Here is a 21,829-nt window from a genome sequence, read left to right on the forward strand (position 1 = left end):
AAGCTGGAGAGAAGGGTTAAACCAAAGAAGACACAGTATCAAATTTACTGCAAAGCCAGAAATCTCTAAAAAGGAGAATGTAATTCCTGACTCATAGGGGAAAAATAGAGGATTCTAGGGTAGTATGAGTAAGGGGAGAAGTCAATATAAAAATGAAATAAATATACAAGGCATTTAATAAATGCTCATTAACTGACTGACTGGAAGGGTATTAAATAACTTAGAACAGAAAATAATAAAACTTACCCAAGTAATGGACTCCCTAAAAATTAGAATTTAACAAACAGAAATCAGTGGCTTCCTGAGATAGTGAGAAATATTAGAACAAGTTAAAGGTTTCCTTAAAAATGAAAATGTAAGCTCAGATATATATACTGTGTACATATATGTGTATGTATGGGTATACGTATGTACATACGTACACCAGAAAACAGGTCAAGGAATGATAATTTAAGAATCATTGTACTCCTAAGAATCATACTACTTCAAAACCATTCTTTTGGGGGGCACTAAATTTAAAAAATCATAAATGAAAACTATCTAAATTTTTAGAACAAGGTGACACACATCTGTATTTCTTGTTTCTGGAGAAGCTAAGGTGGGGATCTTGGGAATTCTGAGTTGTAGTTCTAAAGCTGAACAGGTGCCCATACCAAATCCAGCACCAATATGATGATCCCAGAGGAGCAGAAGTCTGCTAAAAGGGCCTAAAGAAGGGAGAGACAGCCCATGAATTGAGAAAAACATGAGTGACTGCTGCACTTCCAGCCTGAGCAAGATTGGAAGACCCATTCTGGGGGAGTGGGGGGAGGAGGGAGCCGAGACTGAGGGCAAAGTGAAAATAGAATCTACTCATCACCTCCCAAAAGGAACCTTAAAAGGAAAAGTCCCAGGAATGTCAAAGATAAAGGCTTACAACCAAGAATAACTCAACCTACAGAGCTGAATATAAGCCTACTTCTAAACACAGGGGAGGGGGGGGAAATGTATCTTTAATAGAATAGAGGACTTTAAAGTATTTCTGATGAAAGAGATCAGAGCTGAGTAGAAATTTTGAAATATAAACAACAAGAATCCAAAGAAACCGGGAAAAAAATTATTTGAGCGATTGGAGGGACTGTGTGATGTTTTAGTGCTGATTCTAATAGAGGAGAGAGAAACGTGGGTTTCTTCAGAACCTTAATGTCCTCAAAAAGGACTTGAGGATGAATTGAGTATTTCAAGCGGGGAAATAGAAGGAAAAGTGAAAGGAGTACACAAGGGTAAAAAGGAAAAGGAGGAAGATAGAATTTGTTGTTTCTCATGATTGAAGTACGTGAGAACAATGTAGGAATATAGAGGAAGGAGCGAGGGGAGCTCTTTGATCACTTTTTTGACACTTCATCACATTAGCTTCTTTCTTACCTTAAACAAAGGAGAGTTGGTGTAGAAATACATTAAACTCAGCAGAGAAACAAGCAGGGATGGGGTGTAGGGAGGATAATACTAGGCAAGGAATTGTTACAAGCAAAACAAATTTCCTGATCCTGAAGAAATTAAAAGTAGGGGGCAAATTTTAAGTACTAGAATCTTAGAGGAGGGGGTGCCAATCAATTGAAGAGTGGCTGAACAAACTGTAGTATAGAAATGGTGATTGAATATTATTTCAACATAAAATTTTTTTTAAAAGATAATTGTAAGGAATCCTTAATATTATGAACAGATGCAGAATGAAGTGAGGAGAAACCAGGAAAACTATTTATTAAGAATCAACATTGTAAAGAAAAATAACTTTGACTTAACTCTTGTTGATGCTAGCAAGTAAGAATATGGCTAGTTATATCTCCAAAAGATGTTTGATAAAGCATGTTAACCACCAGAGAGATTTGTTGTAATTAAGGTACAGAGACACATAGTTTTTGACTTGGCTACTCTTTGGATTTGTTTTGCTTGTGTATTGGTAATTAAGGTGGGACTTTCTTTTACTGTAAGTGGCCTTGAAGAGTCTGGCCTTTATTTTTTTGATTGGGTCAGGAGTCTTTGATGACTTGCTTGCCTCAAGGGAAAGCCTAGTTTACCTGGGTTTGAGTCACATGTTTTTGATGCCAGAAGCTTTTAGGCCACATGGGTTTGAGTCTCATGTTTGTGATGCTTTTTGAGTTGCACATTGTGATGCCCTCTGACCCTGAACAAGATATATAAACCCAGAGGTTGGCGTTTTTTCCTTTGGGGCTCTCACTCACTGGAAGAGTGGGGTGTGACTTGAAGAGACACTGGGCAGCAGTTGTTAAGAGCCCCTGGCTTGTAAACCCAAATGTTGGGACTTTGTTAAACCCTGGTAACTATGCATTGAGATTTGAATCAGACAAGGTCTGTCTGTTGATGTTTGTAATTTGTTTGTGTTTGCTTTGAAGTTCAGGGTGCTGGCTTTTCCTGCTGAACTGAGTGAATGATACTTGTATGTGTGATTAAATTGAGATTGTTAACCCCTTACAGTTACTTTCCTTAGTAAAGCAGATCAAAAGAACCTGTGCTGGCAGCTCTCGTTGTTGGTCTTTCACCCCCACAACAGCTGCTTGTCAAATTTGCTTATTTGTTAAAAAAATTTTCCCCTCCTTCTCAGCTTTTTTTTTGGAGAGTGTGAATAGGCATCAAGTACTAATGGAAAAAAGAGACCCATTAAAAATTTTTACAATACATAGAAGAGAACAGAAGGAAGTTCAGAAGGGAGCACAGACAAGTATTTTGAAATAATGTATAAATTTTTGAATTTTGAAAAATAATTTTAAAATATTTTTGAATTTTGAAAATAATGTATTTGAAATTTTGAATTTTGCAATTTTGTAAATATTTTGAAAATAAAATGTATAAAATAATACTTTTTAAAAAGTGTATGAAATAGATTGACAGTTTTTGTCTTATATGTAGATAGAATTGCCCTTTTTTAGTGTTTTAAGTTAATTTTTTTAACTTAAAAGTTATCAACAGGGAAAACTATATCAAATATTTCTATGTTATCTGAGAAATAGACAACAAGCAGAACTACACCAAAGGCCATTGTCCAATAGATAAGTGGCCAAAGAATATGAGCAACTTTCTCCAGAGTAGAATTGTGAATCATTAATGAATGTGTGAGTACTCCAAATCACTGATAAGAGAGCGGCAAATCCGCACGATCCTGAGGTTTTGTCGCACACCAAGCAGATTGGCAGATGACAAGATGCAAACAGCCATACGTTAGAGAGTTTGGAAGATGGACGCACTCATGCATTGTTTCAGGAGCTGTGGATTGGTCCGGCCTTCCTAGAAAGGAGTTTGGAGGACAGGGACTGTCTTTTCCTTTTCTTTATATCTCCAGTACTTTTCACATAGTAGTTACTTAATAAATGTTTACTCACTGACTGACTAAGAAAGTGATTAAAATATCTATGTCCATGTTCATGACACAGACATCCTTAGAGAGGTCAATGACAAAAAGAAAGATCCCACATACACTAAAATATACTTTTTTCTGGTAACAAAGAACTAGAAACAAAATAGCTGTCTATCAGTCAGGGAATGGCTAAATGATAAGTTGTGGTACAATTGGTATAATTTGCAAAGAGACAAATTTAGATTTGATTTCAGGAAAAACTTCCCAATGATTAGACCTATCCAGAACTGGAATGAACTCTCCTACAAGGTGGTGGTTTCTACCCCACTTCCCCCAAGTCATCAAGCAGACAGGCAAATTATACCAGGGATTCCTTTTGGGTTGGAATTGGAATGGGTGGCAGTGAGGGTCCGTACAAATCTCAAATTCTGTGATTCTGTGACTGTAATTGACGTACTATAAGAAATAACAAATATGAAGAATTCAGACTATGGTATAAATAGAACCAAGAAAACGGTATACACAATTACTCTTACAAGGTAAAACAAAACTGAAAACTGTAATTATGATAATTAATCTTTGTTCTAGAGAAAAGATGAGAAAAAGTACTTCTCTTTTCGTTTCAAAAGTGACAGGCTATGGATATAGAATATTGTATACATATTGTCAGATGTGGTTGGGGTACTACTAACCTTCTAGTCACTTCTTGCCTTCTCTTTTTTACTCATCCAATATATCCAATCAGTTTCTGAATCTTCCAACCAGTTGCCATCATTTGTCTTCCTGCCTCAATTCTCTCCCTGTTCCAGTATCTCCTCCACCCAGCTGCTGAAGTGATTTTTCTAAAGTATAGGTCTGATTATGTCATTCTCATCCCCTCAATAAACTCTCCTGGCACTTTATTACCTCAAGGATTAAATAGAAACTTGTTTGACATTTAAAACCATTCATAATTTGGTTCCTTCCTATCTTTTCATCTCCTTACACACTGTCCTGCCTCCAAGCATTCTACAATCCAGACGCACTGGTCTGCTTGCTGTTCCTTACACACAGCCCTCCGTCTTGCTCTGTCACTTAGAATGCTTTCTCTCCTCACCTCCACCTCTGAGAATTCCTGGCATCCTTTGAGATTCAGTTCAAGTACCACCTTCTATACAGACTGTTTCTTGCTTTTCTCCTGGTCCTCCCCCATCCCTCCTTTCCTCACCTCAAATTACCTTCCTTTCTAATGTAACTGTCATTTTTTTTTTGCCTCTCCAGTGTTTTGCACAATGCTTGTATGTAGTAAGCACTTAATAAATGCTTGTTCGTTGATTGGTTGTTGTATTGGTCTTGCTGAACTACCTTTTTTCTCTTTATTTTTTCACCTTTTTTACAAAGGGATCATTCACTTGGGAGGGAGGAGGGATATATTTTTAAACAATTTTTAAAAGAAATAAGTTATTGACCTATTAGTAAATCTCAGGAAAAAGAGAAGAGCAAGGCTAGAGGTCTTAGAATTGAAGGGATTTGGAACCTAGGACCTCTAGGCCCTGTGACTTAAATGAGAGACCTTACTTAAAGCATTTTTTTTCTTTCCCCCTCACCTCCCTTTCCAAAAGTGATTATTTGACAATTTATTTGACATTAAGTTTTTTTAAGAAGTAATTGTTGGCCAAGTAAATTGTACTTATTCATGTCAAGTAATTTTTATAAATAAAGTTATGTGTGATGTAGCTTTTTTGTTTTGTGTTGTTCACTAACAAAATTTTTTTCTTTCTTTAAAAAGTTCTAAAAGCACCATTATTTCAGTTTTCTCTCCTTTTTTTTCCTAAGGGACAAGGGGACAAGAAATAGGGGAGGGAGGAAAACATTTTTCCCCATAGCTTAAAATTTTCTAGTTTTTCATAATAATCAGAAGCAGATTGAAGTACTGAGTATATTAGAATACCCCATGATAGACCCCAAGGGCACCTCCCCTTGACTTAAACTTTTATGAGTCGGGAGCAGAATAAAGATATTCTCTGAATACTATAGAGTCTTATACATAGCAGGTGCTCAGCAAACAATGTTAAGTGAGTCAGGCTTGTTTTAGGAGTTCTAACAAAGTATAAATTTAATTCTGCATAGAGAATCATTTGGTGACCTTGGTTGGTAATCTATTTCTACTCTATGCTTCTTCTGGATGACACATTCTATTCTTTGACATGAAGAAGTCTTTCAGGCCTAAGCAACAGGATAGAGGGAATTCTATTTGCCTTCTGTCCAACTACTATGCTCTCCTCTGTTTTCTGGACATCTCTACCTCCCTCTCGGGGTGAGCAAAAGAAAGAGTATTAGGAACTCTAGATCTCTTAAGAGGAAAAGTGCTTTTTAAAAGCATAGTGCAGTGACTGTTAATAATGAGAAGGAAGATGATAATACCTTGAAGCCTTTGGTGATACTGGAAATTATTCCAGCCTGAGCCTGCCAGGGTTTGAACAAAATCCTGTAGATGGACCAGCCCCGGTTATGTGTGCTGAGCATGTGCTTTTTCAGCAGCTGAATGCCTACATTGTTCTATAAGCAGATTATAAACCAGCACGTAAAGTGGCATGGTGGGGGGTTGGCTTTATACCTGCTAGTTGCCTTGTTTTGCAAACAATAATTTCACAGTGCAGCTCAGTCAGGGCTCACTTGAGAAGACAGTCAAATCTCTCAGCCTTTTTAGGAGCCACCATGTTATGTTATGGGCCCATGGTCCCTTGGTGACCAGGACTAGACTTTTTTATTTTTCTTATTACAAGAATTTAGGTGTATATTCGGGAATGGAAGTACCACAGAATCACAATTTCATGGTATATTGTATTTAGAAGGAACATTAGAGGTCATCTAATCCAGCTTCCTTATTTTATAGATGAGGAAACTGAGATAAGAACCAGAGTGTTGTGATGTGACTTGTCCAAGGCCTTACTTCATATCAGATCCAGGACTAGAAAACCCAAGCTGTCTTACTCTGGGGCCATTGCATTGTACAGGGTGTTCCTGAAGTCTGGACACATAGGCAACAAGGCATATTTTCAAGAAATGAAATGATTGAAATTTTCAACAACATTTTATTTAGTTGGGATATTAACAAATAACATCGTATGATTTCATATCATATTCCAAGAGTGAATGTGCTAAAATTGACGGCAATATGAAGTTACTGAGTTATTGCATTGCGTTCACATGAATCTTGCAGAGCGCATCAACCTTTGCATCACAAATGATGGAAATCATATTGAATCAAATATATGGATGTGAAGCCGGTGGTGGGATTCAAATAAATTAACAACGGTTCTCCACAGAACCAAGCAGGCTCCTCCCCCCGCCCTCCCCCCAACAACCTGTTCACGGAATCCAACCTGAAATTAGGTACTGGTTCTGCCAAACTGGTGCCAGCCAGCTTAATCCCACCACTCTGTAAAACTGTATGTAATCGCAAAGTGAGTCGTTACTGTTACTATTCTTGTTATCACTGGAAATTTTTTCTTCCCAGAATTGTAAACCAAAACAAATAATTTTTTAAACCAGTAAACCCAATTGTATTGAATATAAAGCAGTGTTGTTAGGTTTTTTTTTAAGTTCAGCCTCTATAAAATGTCAATATTAAAGTATTTTTATATGAATTAAAATAACATCCACCTCAGGCCCCTGCTCTTTAATAGGGTTCTACAATATTTTGAAGTGACCAGAATTGACTTAACATTTCCCCCTCTCCCCATGTGGCCCTGGCACCTGCAGAGAGACATGTGACAATCACATGACATGTTCCACCAGCTCCACCTCCAGCCTTGACACCAACCTCCAGTTCCCTGAGAACAGCGGCCAACTGCAGATCTCCAAATGGGATGAGCAGCAAAAGGTGTTTGCCCTGGAACAGATCTGTGGGGTGTTTCGGGTTGACTTGGGACAGATGAGGTCTCTCCGCCTTTTCTTTAGGTAAGATGGATCCCGGGGGCTTCTCCAAGCTGCACAGAGACAGGCTTGAGGCTGTTGGATTGACTGAATATCCTCTATGGCACGTGCTCAAGGGTTGTGGTCCAGATTCAGGGTCCTGGCTGATCGTACTGGTGCCGGCATTTCCAGATGCTTGTTTCCCTCTTTCACTAACGTCGTCAGGGTTGCTATCTGGTTGAGTTTAGCTACTAAACTAACTTATGCCTTTAGTGAATGGTGGCAGTTGTACCTTCCTTGGACTGCAGCTTTGAGGAGGAAACCTTGGAAAAATGCTGCAGGTGAAGGACTAAAGTCAAATCCTGATTTTTCACATTAGGGTTATCTATTATAGTTTAATGCATGGGACTGAGGGCTGTGCTTTCCTTTATCAGGGTTCTTTTTTTCCCATTTGGGTGGCACTAGTCTGGTTTTCTAGCAGTCACAGTGGTGTTCTCCTTTCTTTGCATGGTCAATCATGGTGGCCAAAAGTTTCCGACCAATATATCACTGAGGAACACCTACAGTCAGAATAAGCAGGCAATCTTACTAATAATGAATTTTCAAAGTCAAAGGCCAATAAGCTACATCTTAATGATCATGAAGGTTGGTCTGACTGTCCCTGACATATGTTCTCCCAGAAAGCCATGTAAGTTATAGAGGGGGTATCTACTCCAGCATTTCTCCTACGAATTGTTCTCTCTGGTTTAATGGAAGCTGTCTTAGAGACCATCTTTGTTTGGATTGATGCTATCACCCAAGATTCCCTTTCACATGCCATAAATCTGACAGTTCCCCAGTTCCCCCTGTGAATGAAGGAGGAGCTTCAGACTGAGGTTTCTAAGTGAGGAAAGTGTGCTGGCAGTTCTTCAGGAAGGAATAGAAGGAGGAATAGTACCCTGTCACTCGAGCAGCGTGAGCTTTCACACCCCGTGGAATAAGAATATTTTCCCTTTTTCAGCAAAGTGGAAGATGGTTATTGTTTCTGTATCCCCCTCGGCAAACTCCTCTGGGACTGACTGTTTCTTGCTTCTGATGTTAACCATGCTCCCTGATTATACTTGGAAATAAAAACCCATGTTTACATATTCATCAGTCTCTTCTTGTCCTCTCTTTCTACTGCCCCTTAGCGATGAGGCCTGTACCAGTGGGCAGCTGGTTGTTGCTAGCCGAGAAAGTCAGTACAAGATCTTCCATTTTCACCACGGTGGCCTGGATAAACTGTCAGAAGTTTTTCAGCAATGGAAACACTGTACTGAGACTCATCTCAAAGACCAGGTAACCTAGCAAGGAAGCAAAGGATTTTGAAAAGCAGCAGCAATCTCCATCTTCTCCCAGTGCAGGGAGAGAGACTTGGAAGGCTGGCCTCCCCCAGACTTGAAGGCTACATTCTTATTCAATAATCTTGGGTGTACTGGATCACCTGAGAGTCTCTCTGGTCTTTCATTTCTTAGTGGGTTGGGGTCTGTACAAGAGAGGGGGGTGGGGGGAGAGAGAGAGAGAGGGGGAGAGAGAGAGAGAGAGTGTGTGCGTGTGTGTGCACGCAACACACAATGATGGTTTTGGGCTGCTAATGTTAGTGAAGTGGCTGATACATCAGCAACTTTGGTTTTGAAAAATGTACCCAGTTCTTTTTGTGACTTCTATGCTCTACACTTGAAAATAATGTTTTGACAAGGCATCCTGCCATATTTTGCTCAATCTACATACAAATGTAATAAGAGCTCTTTAATTATCTGTTTAAGATACTGTATGTGCTTATTAGAAACAGTGATGACTTTAAAATTCCCTTCCTTCCCACAGAGCCTCCTGCTGTTTGTCCTTATTACAGTAGCATGGCTTTTTTTTCCTCCCTACATTGAACAACCTTTGATTTTTGAATTAAGTGTCAGCTGCAGTTTTGCACTAGGATCATGACTGCCCTCAGAGAAAACCTGACAGGCCAGCCCCCTGCTCGCCTAACAGCGATCCCTTTGTATGTGGCCAATCATATGTAATTTATTGCAGGCACTCCTGGCAGAGTGGGCTGTAAGCAGCATTAATTCAGTTTTTGTGGCTGGGGTTGGGAGTGGGGAGGATGGGGTGGGAGGGGGTTGGGGAAGAGAAACGGATGGGGAGAGGGAGGGAGAGGGAAAAGAGAACCAGAAAGGGGAAGACTATTTTAAGATGAAGGTATTTTTATTTTAATTGAATCTAATTACACTTGCCATTTAAGAGTTTGTATTCAGGAGACATCTCTTCTCCTTTCAGAAGACAGGGGCTTGTAAATCCTGGGAAAAGCTGGCTTTAAAAGCCAAGTATTTGAGATGCTTATCTTTCCCCAGTTTTCCTCCCGTCCAGCAGGTCTCCAATGAAAAGACTTGTATGCAGTTCTCCATCCGACGTCCCAAGCTTCCTTCTTCAGAGACCCACCCAGAGGAGAATATGTACAAAAAGCTGGATGTCTCCACCTGGCTTAACCACTTGAATGAGTCTGGGCAGGTGGAAGAGGAATATAAGCTACGTAAGGTAAGGAACCAGAGATGGTGGTTTGTTGGTTCTGGGGTAGAGTTGGAGCTGGGGGTGCGGGTGGGTGAAACAGTAGGAGGAGTGGATGAACCATGGTCTCTAAGTATCATCACCTATCAAGAATAATGCCTAGTAGCCAGCTTAGTTAGTTTTCTGTCAAGGGTGTCCACCAGCTAAGGGAGAAAAGTGACTGGAGACCTCTCCACTCCAAGAGTATGGCTGCCAGCTTTCACCCATAAGGTAAACTACACTCATCTTTTCCATTCCAGATTGCCTTATGCTCTATAAGATCTGTGTGAACAAACCAAATAAAGCAATGAAAACTCCCATTAAATAAAAAAAAACTTAGAGAGTTTGGGGGATACTGTGTCCGCCTTTATAGAAAAGTTTGCAATGAACTGCAGCATTTCCAAGATCAGGGATTAGGCTATGACATGAGAACGACACATTAATCGGAGAGCTGCTCCAGGGGGGGTTATTGACATTGAAATGAGCCCGGTTTGTGTTTCGTATGGGAATAGAGGACCAGCACTTTCCCCTTCTAAACATGTGCAAATTGCTGAGGTTTGAATCAAGGCATCAGTTGTCAGGAGAACTCACCAAAGCCACCAAAACACAAATCTCTGGGGATTTGGGGGTTCTTTGAGCCGCTCTACTTTTATCGCCCCCTCCCCAACTTTTGCCGCTTCCTCCAGGCCATTTTCTTCGGCGGCATTGATGTGTCAATCCGGGGCGAGGTCTGGCCCTTCCTGCTGCGCTATTACAGCCATGAGTCCACATCGGAGGAACGAGAGGCACTGAGGGCGCAGAAGAGGAGGGAATACTCAGAGATCCAGCAGAAAAGGTAACAGCAGAGGCCCCTGTTCCCCCCACCCAGTCTTCCTTGGCCTTCAGATGAAAGTGTCATCTAGAAAGGCAATCTGAGGTGTAATTCAGCATTGATAATATGTTTTGTGACCATGGTTTGTCTTTCTAAGATGGATGTCCTAGGAATCAGAGTGATAGGGCTGGATAAGTGCTGTCATTAGACTGAGCACTTCAGCCTCAAAATGGGTCTCGTTAGCTCACATGTCAAGGCTTTGGAATTCTTTTTCCCCCAGACTTAACTAGGCACTGACATTCTGAGCCCAGCTAAAGAGTAGGGTGGGATCATTGGTTTAAGCCATTAACTGAGAATTAGAGCAGCTGAATTTTATTTTGTAGTCTAGCTGTGTGACCTCCCAGAGGTAACATTACCTCTCTCCCATTGAACCATTATAAAATGGGAGCCAGGTTAGTGACAGTATAGTGCTTGGAGACTTCCATACCAAACCTCACCTCCCACACAAAAGGAATTTAACAGGTACTGCCATCGTCTCAGTTGGAGAATGTAGAGAAACTATCAGCTCCTTATTTCTAATGAGACAGGGAAGTCATGGAATAAAGTCATATCCCAATGTTTGCCGTAATGTGATAGAGGTTTTCCTTTTGAGGCTTTCAATGACTCCAGAAGAACAGAGAGAATTCTGGCGCCACGTGCAGTTCACTGTTGACAAAGATGTGGTTCGAACAGACCGGAGCAATCAGTTCTTCCGAGGAGAGGACAACCCAAATGTGGAGAGCATGAGGTAATCCACCTCCTTTCTACCATTTCCAAACAGAAAGTCAGGACTCATAGGCTTCATTCCCAGGACTGCAGCTTGGTAAAAGTGACATCACTTCTTTGTTCCTTTATTTCCCCATTTGAAAATGGAAGAAAATATTGATGACTCTCTTCCTAGGATGTTAGGACAAACACAGTCGCTTTCTTGGAAATCAACATCATAGAAGTAGCGTAATTATTAATGTGGTGGCTTTATTTTAGTTGAGGTTTAAAGAGCCATTACAGTGCTAGCCCTCTATGCCCCTTCCCCAAAATTCACAGTGAAAATCAGTGACTTCCCACAAAGCAGCTTTTTCTGCTTAGAAAATTGGCACTTTATAAGCTTTCTCCATGAATTATAGTTCCTAGATGTCCTAGTTTTCTTTTCTCATCTGTCAAGTGAATGGTCTTGTCATTCCCATTCAACCATAGATCCATATATAGCAATAGATCACCATGCTTAAATTATAGTTCACCCTGCAGATAAGTAGACAAAATTACCAGCCCATAAAAATTTCTACCAGCCTGCCCTTTTCCCAAGTGGTCTCTAGTTAATAAAAATGAAATCAAGTCTGTGTTCTTTATGCTTCTGATACCTATAACTTGTCGCGTAAGTGGCATGGTATCACCCAGCTGAACTAGGTAATATCCACATCCCATGGATTCAGAATGATGATGAGCCCTATGTCTCTTGGATTTGAGAGAGCTCCTAAAAACTCAGTACCTGCAATCAAGGACTAGAAATTATTCATCTCTCTCCTCATTTCACTTGCTGAAGTGGTGCTGCAAGTAGTTAAGGATAGAAAGGGGACAAGGCAATACTTGAACTCAACCTACCACTTACAGTTGACTCATGTGTTCTTCTTACCTATTCCACTGTGTCCTCTAGGAGAATTTTGCTGAACTATGCGGTATACAATCCAACCATTGGATACTCCCAGGGCATGTCAGACCTGGTGGCTCCCATCCTGGCTGAGGTTCTAGATGAATCCGATACCTTCTGGTGCTTTGTAGGTTTGATGCAGAACACGATCTTTGTCAGTTCTCCCCGAGATGAGGATATGGAGAAACAGCTGGTGAGGCTCTGAGCTTTGGGGTCTCAATCTTGTGTCTTTGTGCATATACATGTACGCTCTACTGTTAGTGGCATGGTGTTATTAGCCAGATATGAGCCTGTTGATAGTGTGGCTTCACATCTCTGTGTCAGGGCTGCTGGGAAAACTACTGTGTAACCTTTCCATACTGATGGTTAGTCTCATTAATCTGTAGATTCGTGGGAGCTTAGGTCTAGAAAGCCTAAATCGAGTATAACAAATACGGAGGATTTTTGCTTGAGATGAGAATTGGACTGGATAACCTGTAAGTGTCCTTCTTTGTTATAGTCAGAAGCAATGGTACTTATTGGTCTTTGTAGATGGCACACCAGCCTCCCCACCACAGCCCTTCTTCTCTCCTTCCTGTACTCCTATACTTCCTATACTATAGCTTTAGAAACAGCTGTGGTACCAAGCACATCTGGGTAGGTAACTTCCCCTCTCCTTTCCCCACTCCTTAATCTTAGCTGTCTGCTGGTAGAAAGCCATTGACGTATGTCATTCAGTACAGCAGTGTTGGGGTAGGGGTGGGTCCAAGGTGATTGTCCCCTGTCCCTACAGTCTCTCCCTCCCCTGGCCCCCACTTCAACTGGACTCATATTCTTTGTAAGCTTTTCTTCTCCAGCTGTGGATTCCCCGACCTTATAGTCAGCACTGTCAGAAACAGAATGGAAATGCAACACTTCTGTCATCCATGGACACATTTTACTATGTGTGTTACTATGGGGATTAAAAAAAAAATTTTCCTGCATCATCCTACACATCTGAGGTGATGTCAGGTTTCCAAGGTGCCTCACAAAACCAGCACCTCACCAGGCAATTATCTGGCATGACGCAGTTAGGTTATAAAAGGGCCCCTGGCAGCACGTGGCTTACTGCTTGACGGGCCCAGTAATCAGTCACTCTCTAGAGATTGATTTTACAGAGGAGTCCTTGAAATCTGCAGCCACGGCTAGTCATGCTCAATACTAAGTGCCGCCTAAAATAGCCTTTGGTCTTGTCCTGCGTCACAGTGAGGCTCTTACCTACGTAGGGAAAGAGAATCCAGATACGCAGATGTGATTCCCTTCCTTCCTTCATTCATGACGTTGAAATAATGGATCTTAGAGATCAAGAGCAGAAATGAATTGGGATAGCTACCTTGTGGTTGAGCCGACCTTACCCTAAGAGGAGAGAAATGATTGGCAGAAGTGTTTTCAAATGTCGTCTTCTTTGGTGGCTGAGGGCTGACTCTCTCCCAGAAATGCTGCTATTTCTTCTCATTGGAAAACAATTGTTAAGCCCCCAGTTTTGCAATTTGGTGTAGTTGCCAATCAAAGAGAATTACCCAGAGGCAGCCCCTGTTCTCTAGAGGATGTTAAAATCAAACTGACAGAGACAGGTATGCCTACACGCTAAATACAGAAATCAAAGAAAACTGATATAAATATACAGTAACACAGTCACATCACATAAATGAGTTCAAGGAAAAGTACATTTCAAGAATGAGGGACAAAAGTAAATATATGACTGGTATATTCTCTCAGGGGCTTCTGGGAACAAGCTAGAAATAGAGCCAGAGATGGTTTTGCTGTTGATGAGTCCAGGTGACATGACTCTTGCTTCCAGCTATACCTTCGTGAGCTGCTTCGCCTGACCCACCTACGTTTTTACCAGCACCTTGTTTCTTTGGGGGAGGATGGCCTACAGATGCTTTTCTGCCACCGCTGGATCCTTCTGTGTTTTAAGCGAGAGTTTCCGGATGCAGAGGCACTGCGCATGTGGGAAGCATGCTGGGCCCATTACCAGGTGAGCGTGGGAGATGAGACTGGATCAGCATGCTGAAGGCACGGGGCAGCCAGTACGTTGTCACTCCGAGTTACAGTCACCTTCGACATAAGTCAGGCTCCTCATGGGGTGATTCCTCTAGTCTCACAGTCTGACTTCAGACCTTACCTTTCAAATAATTGAAATTGATGCAAATTGTATTCATTACCATATTCTAGAACCAAGCTCACTGTTGTCACCAGCAGCCATTGTATGGGGCGCTGACCTAGGCAGAGCATTGCAGCTGCCACTAGGAGCCCAAATTCCCATCCTTTGTACCACTGTTGGACAGTAGAGAAGGAAGCAAAGTTTGGGTCTCTTTCTGAAAACAGAGGCTCCATACCCTTTCCCTTCCCAGTGTATCATTTACAGCCTACTTTCTGGAGCCGTCAGTGTCTCTTTAATGTATTCCCCCAAGAAGTTACTACTGGGCCTTGTTACATTGGTCAAATAACCAAATTAGGGACAAAATGAGGATTTTAAAGGATAGACAAGTCTCTTTAAATTCCTCTCTCTGTAAGACATATCATTAATGCTTATCTGGAAAGAAATAATGGCCCTAGATCCAGGTATATCTTTTTTCAATAAGAAAAATGCTTCCTATCGAGGAGGCATCCCTAGAAGCATACATTAAGTCATTGGTTCTCAGTGTAATTCTGCTCACCCCTGGGGGTCTCTGAGACCCTTTTAGGGGATCTCTGAGGTCAAAATTTTTTATAATAGTACTAAGATGTTTTAATTTCTAATACAATAAATTATTTTTATTTTTTAATATTTTATTTCCCTTCAATTACATGTAAAAATAATTTTAACATTCTTTTTTTCAAATTTTGAGTTCCAAATTCTCCCCCTCCCTCCGTCTCTTCTCCCCCACATTGAGAAGACAAGCAGATTGATATAGGTTATACATGTGTAGTCATGCAAAAACATTTCCATGTCTAATACAATAAATATTGATAGATTTAACCCAAACAACAAAAGCTCTTTGGGGAGAGGGATCCGCAATACTTTCTAAGACCTGTAAAAGGGTCCCAACCAACAAATTTGAGAACAGCTGCATTAGGCCAGCCTTGCAGATAATTTTTTTAAATTTTTCAAACTCCCTTCCCTTTCCCACTCCCACCCCAAAAGAATTCTTCACTCTTTCCTGGGCTTACTAATATATAAAAAAAAAAAGATTATATCTGCTATCAAACTCTCCTTTGCCCACATTGTGATTTTTTTTTAATGGTCCAGAGTCTCTACTTTTTTTCATGCCTGGATAGCCATTCTTTCTGTGTCAAGTCAATTTGCAGTCTTCTGCACCAGTGAAGAAGAGCACTGACATAGATATTCCAAAACAGGGAAGCATCCAAAAATAGTTTGCTTATCTTTGAAGACATTTTTACAGCATCAGACTTATCATCAGAATTTTATTTTGTTTAGGCTGATATCACTAGGCTTTCTGTGAACTGTAGACCTCACTCACCAAACTCAGCTACTTGGAGAGAATTTGATTTTTTAACCTCTAGCTATTTATCAAATTTCAGTAAAATCTGGTTTTCCAGAATATCAGGAGAGCTACTCATTCGGAACTTGATCAGCTGCCATTTTGATTAAAGATGATGGACCTAAGTCCTAGGCCTTGTGCTTGTATGCCAGATTGAGTCAAAATCAGCCACCCTCCTTGGAAGAAACAGACAAATGTGAAATGTCAAGTAGTCAAGAAGGGCACGCGGTCAACAGTCCTGGGTTCAGATCCTGGCTCCTCGACAGTTACTGCCTTGTGACCTCGGACAAAACACTTCACCTTCCGAGCTTGTAAAATGAGGAGGCTGGACTAGAGTCCTCAAACACAGAGTTGAAATTGAAACCGCTTTGGTCAAAAATTTGCATGCATAACCAGTGAGGTAATGCATACATAGAGTGCTAGACAAGGAAAACCTGGGCTTGAATCCTGCCCCAGGTACTAACTAGCTGTATGACCCTTACCCTCTCTGGCCTGAGGACCTGCCTGACTCATTTTGTCTCATCAGTTCCACCTTGGTCTTCAGTGTTCACTGTCAGCAGCAGGAGACTAAACACTGATTTTCCTGTCCTTTTCGTCTTTTCTTTTGGGTCAGGAAACCAGTCTATACCAAAGCAACTGGAACATTGAAGCATCCATTCAGGCAGAAGAATGGCATAGTTAAGATGCCGTGATCGTTTCCTATAATCTTTCCACACACAACTGGAATAAAGATGATAAATAGGACCTTTCTGTAAGGTAGATTTCTCAACGAGGCAGTGTGCTGTGGGGGAAAGTGCTAAGTTTGGAATATAAAAACTTAAGTTCAGATTCTTATTCTGCCACTTACTACCCACGTGATCTTAGGCCAATCTCTCCACCCTCTGTGGCCTCAGTTCCTTGATCTATAAAATTAGGGGGCTGAATTTGATGACTTCTTGGGTTCTGTAGCCAAGGTAAGGACAGTGAAACCAGATAAATGTTTTCAGAGTGGGACCTTTGAGAAAAAGATGTTAAACCAGCTCTGCTCTCCATTTTCATTAAGGATAGAACAAAATACCATGAATTGCAACTAGAGATTTAGGTTGGACATAGGTATGGAAAGCTTTTTGAGCATAATGGACTTGGATTGCATGGTAGATTATTATTACAAATAGAGATTTTGGAGTCCTCTTCATGCGGGGTCATTATAACAAAGTGAATAGCATCTATAGTATAGTATATATCTGTATAGCATGAGTTAAGTAAAGTCAGGTTACAGGTGGTTTCTGATAGTCCCTTCTTTCAGTTCCTTGATCCTGTGGATATTTGGACCCAGCCTTTAGTGTGGTACTGTTTCAGTAGTACTTTTTCAAATAAAGTCCTCTCTACAAGAAACCCTCAAACTTACATAGGCTCATCATAACATCAGAATATGGTTTCCTTAGCCAGAAACTTAAGGCCACTGGGATGTCCCCTAAGATACCTACAAAGCAACAATGACTCATGCTCAGGTCAAACCAGTTCCACCTTCAGCCTTCTCTTCCCTCCCTCTGTAGACAGACTACTTCCATCTCTTCATCTGTGTGGCCATTGTGGTGATCTATGGTGATGATGTCATTGAACAACAGCTGGCCACTGACCAGATGCTTCTGCACTTTGGAAACCTGGCCATGCACATGAACGGGGAACTTGTACTCAGGAAGGTGAGGTTCCTCCCCTGCTACCCACCTTTCTTGTTCCAAGAAATTCTACTCTGAAGGCTTTTGCGAATCATCAACCCAGAGGCTACTCAGGCTTGACTCTAACAACCAGTCTGGTTGCTCCATTACTCACTATGGCTTTAAATCCCTGTTAGGTCATTAAACAATTGAAAGTTATCTTGAGATACTCCTGGAGAAAATAGTGCATTAATTATAATAGTAGTAATAATGATAGATAATATTTACATAGCACTTACTGTGTGCCAGGCACGGTGCTAATAAGTAGTTTACATTTATCTCATTTTGTCCTTACAAGAACTCTGGAAAGTAGAGGTTACTATTATCCTCATTTTACAAATGAAGAAACTGAGGCAAACAGAGGATAAGTGACTTGCCCAGGGCCATTTAGGTAGCAAGTGTCTGAGGCTGATGGACTCTAGGCCCAACCCTGTACCACTGTCATGGTTAACACTTTGCTGTTACTTTAAGCAGTATAGGTACAATATAGCATTATAAGCACCAAGATCTTTTGATGGTTATAAACTGTAGACTGGATGAGAGAAGATGAATATAAATCCAATCCCATCACTCCTCCAAGGGGGTAATGTTTGCCTGTCAAAAATCCCCTTCTTGGTCCTCCTCTCACCCTGGCACTATAGAGACACAATTTTCTCAGTCTTTTGGTTCTCTATGGAAGTTTCCAGTGGTGCCGGGGTCCTTGGTTACTGTTAGTGGCATGGTGAGCATGAATGGACAAATGTTCCAAGGCATAGTGTGGAAAGAGGTGCCGAGAAACCTTGTAGAAAGAGCTCCAAAGGAAGAAATCATTGGTGAATGGAAGTGTCTTTTAGCTCATTGTTCTCCAGATGCCCCCCCCCCCAAAAAAAGCTTTAACTTATCCTTTACATTGCAAATGAAGACTGCATTTAAGGGACCACATAGTGTAGTGGAAAGAGCACTTGGTGCTAGGAGACCTGATGAGAGTCAGGAGCTAGCTCTGACCATTGGCCTTACTAGCTCTATGGGGCAAGTCACCATATCTCTCTGAGCTTCGGCTTCCTTATCTGTAAAATGGGAGTCATCATACTTACGTTTACCAGCCTTGAGGCATTGTTATCAGGAAGGCATTTTGTAAGCCTTAAAGCACTACATAAATGTGAGCTGCTACTGTTATTATTGCTGATAATATTAAAACCTACTTTGTGTAGATCATTTATAGGCACTGTCCCAAAATGAGACCTGACCAGTATCTACAGCCATACTGGGATTGCTTGCAGTCCAAGAGTTTCATCAGTACTGAATGGAGAAGCCATTGTCCTCACAGTCCTTTGGGTTTCCTCAACTTTCTCTGCTTTAGTGTTGCTTTATCATTTGTTCTCTTTCTCTACAGGCGAGGAGTTTGCTGTATCAGTTCCGCCTTTTGCCCCGGATCCCATGTAGTCTACATGACCTCTGTAAACTCTGTGGGACAGGCATGTGGGATAGTGGTTATATCCCTGCTGTGGAATGTACTGGGCACCATCCTGAATCTGAGAGTTGTCCATATGGTGGGACAGTGGAGGCACCTTCTCCAAAATCTGCCATCGAAGGCAAGAAGGGCCCAAAGACACGAGAGGTCTTCAACTTCCGCAAATAGGGCCAGTTTCTAGAGCTGGAGAGGGGTTGGAGGGAATGTTTCCAGGGGAACTGTCTAAAAAGGGCATCAGGATTAGACAAGGGTATAGGGTAGAAGAAAAGAAGAAGCAGTGTTTACCAAAAATACAGTTGAAAAAAATGGTGAACAAACTTTTCTTTTTTAGTGCCAGCATCAGAAACCAGGAGAAACAGAATGAAGATGTGACCACTAACCCAAAGAAAATTCATCTCTGTGACAGAATGACATAGTGGGGTCTCACTCCTAGGTTAGCAGAAGAACCTTTCTTATTGCCTATTTGAACTAAGGAGTAATTTTCCAGGATAATCTATTTCCATTTCCATCACTGGCCCAGAGTCATTAACAACTAAACTTCAAACATAGGAAAATAGATATGTAAGGAAGGCCAACCAAGCTCAGCTTTCTATGTTGGAAAGCATATGGGTTAAGAGTAGTCCTCAGGTGAAATCTTGAAGATAAGTCCTCAAGCTCTCTCTCTCTCTCTCTCTCTCTCTCACACACACACACACACACACACACACACACACACACGCACGCACATACAATCATCATGCACAAATTTTCCCTCTTGAAACCAAAACCTACTGCCTAAGTGACTTCCAGCCTGAGCCATAAAGTTGTCACTAAAAATAGCCCAGTTGATTTGGGGATACTGGGACAGGGTAGGATAGGATTTGGGGAGTTTGTGGCTTTTCACAATGATACTACGAGCTTTTTATACTCCCTCACATGTGAAAGAAACTGCCTCCTCTTGAGCCTAAGCAATAGGCTTTTGGAGAATGTATGATTCATCTCCCTTGGCTTCTTTCTGGGAGCTAACAGGTTTTCTACATAAGGGTTTTCTGCCAGGTTCATTGCTTAGCCCTACCACATACAGTAGCCAAATGGTGTTTGAATGGGTAAGAGTATTTTGTGTGATTTTGTGTGTGTGTCTATATATTTGAGTCATCAAAAAAAGGTGGATTCATTTATGGGAAGTGACAGCCCTCTTCAAAAGTATCTGGAGATAGCTACTGCTCTGTGATCTTGGCTTTCAAAGAGCCAAATATTGTCACACTTAAGTAGCCAGTATTTAGGGCTGCCTCCACTTCTTGTGGGTGACTTAAGTCCTTCCAACCTATTTATCCCTACGAAGAGAATATGTTAACTGTCCCATGTTAGAACTTAGAGAGAATAGTGTGACCTATGAGAATCCTTTTGGTCATCCTGAAAAGGGACAGAGCGCCTAGTCCCTTCTCCTGAAAACCTGCTTGAAATGGTGGACAAGCAGACTTCATTCCACTGATGCTTTAGGCCTCTGAATTCTTCCTCTTTCCAAGCATTTCAGGTACTCCAGCCTCTGAATAAGATCTTTTTTCTGCTCCGAGTTGTATGAATTGAAAAGTTAAGCTGAATTGTACCATTTAAAAATATATTTATCAGCAATAAAGATTTAAGTTACCAGCCTCTTCCCTTTTCATCACACTCTGCACTCCTTAAACCCAAAATCCACCAGAGTAGGGAGACCTCCTTAAGATTAAAGGCTGAAATTAAACCCAAATTTCAATTTGTCCACCCAGAACTTTTCTGCACATGTTGTCTTAGAATCGTCTTTAGTAGAACTCAGCTTTGGATAAAGCTGTCGGGGTCTTTGTCTCTTGATATTACCATTGGGAAATACGGGTCTGGATTCGGGTTGCAGTTGAACTTCTCTGTTGTAGGAGAGAGGACACACCAATTATCTTAATTCTGTACTGGAAGGAGATTCCCTTAGGACATGTTACCACCAAAGAATATTGATTTAAATCTACCTGCCAGCCTCTTCTCAGGGAGGTTTGGGAGATAGAAACAAAAGAGCTGTTCAGCCATGTTCATTCTCCACTGCCATGGTCCTTTAGAAACTCTTCTGAGTAAAGAATCAAAGAAGAGTATCCTTGGTCATGCAGAAATTGATTCAAAATCACCTTGCACCACTTTCACTATGTCCCCACAAAGAAACACAAAGTTTCCCTTCGTAATTTGGTTCCCCACCTCTTTTCCCCTTATCCATGGACGGAGCATTTGTTTGCATTGGTACCGTGTGCCTTCAGACTGCTGCCTTCATGCAGCTGCAGGTTTCCAGTGACCCACTGGTGGAAGAGGCTTGTTGATACGCCCCGACGGAAAGTATTCATTCTGAATTCTGCCAAGTTCTCCACAGCCATAACCACAGAACCCCATTCTCCACAACCACCCAAACCAGCTGGCTGTTTCCCATTAAGGGAATGGAAACAAAGCGCCACCTGCTGTCTGCCTTTGTCATTACTACATGGTTTACACTCTAAGTTGCCCTTGTGGTTTGGGGTGGTTAGCCCACTGAAATTTTAGCCTGTCTTGAAAACAGCGAGGATCTGTGGATTCACTGCTGTGTCAAGATGCTGACCTAGGTTTGCCTAGAAAACATTCTGAATATTTGCTTCTGTGGAGAGGCCTATGGAAAAGCTCCTCTCATACAACTTCCTTAATCTGGATGCAATTAGGGCTAAACCAGTCAAAAACCCTGGAGCAGCTGTTGCCCCAGCATCATTCCCAGCCAGCAAAAGGCATTAGGGTGATAATTTAGTCATCAGACTTCAAGCCTTTCCACCATCAGAATGTGCAAGTGGGAGTTAATAATTCCTGTCCCTCCATTCTCAACAATGTAGCTTATTTAACTCATTTTTAGAATGTGG

The 21,829-nt window shown here is 41.3% G+C and overlaps 1 protein-coding gene across 4 annotated transcripts in view; it reads left to right on the forward strand.

The window, feature by feature from the left end:
* TBC1D16 (TBC1 domain family member 16) overlaps positions 1 to 20,582 on the forward strand; it is a 135,231-nt gene extending 114,649 nt beyond the window's left edge. For 3 of the 4 annotated variants that reach the window (XM_036757174.1, XM_036757173.1, XM_036757176.1), the window contains 9 exons: positions 7,097 to 7,294; positions 8,419 to 8,566; positions 9,629 to 9,796; positions 10,492 to 10,640; positions 11,269 to 11,403; positions 12,307 to 12,493; positions 14,120 to 14,299; positions 17,342 to 17,488; positions 18,876 to 20,582. In XM_036757174.1, the coding sequence (XP_036613069.1) occupies positions 7,097 to 7,294; positions 8,419 to 8,566; positions 9,629 to 9,796; positions 10,492 to 10,640; positions 11,269 to 11,403; positions 12,307 to 12,493; positions 14,120 to 14,299; positions 17,342 to 17,488; positions 18,876 to 19,121 (1,558 nt within the window). In that variant the 3' untranslated portion in view covers positions 19,122 to 20,582. The remainder of the gene's footprint in view (positions 1 to 7,096; positions 7,295 to 8,418; positions 8,567 to 9,628; positions 9,797 to 10,491; positions 10,641 to 11,268; positions 11,404 to 12,306; positions 12,494 to 14,119; positions 14,300 to 17,341; positions 17,489 to 18,875) is intronic. The other variant, XM_036757175.1, reaches the window with a different exon arrangement.
* The last annotated feature ends 1,247 nt before the right edge of the window (positions 20,583 to 21,829 follow it).

Source organism: Trichosurus vulpecula, chromosome 4, assembly GCF_011100635.1.
Source record: "Trichosurus vulpecula isolate mTriVul1 chromosome 4, mTriVul1.pri, whole genome shotgun sequence".
NCBI lineage: Eukaryota > Metazoa > Chordata > Mammalia > Diprotodontia > Phalangeridae > Trichosurus > Trichosurus vulpecula.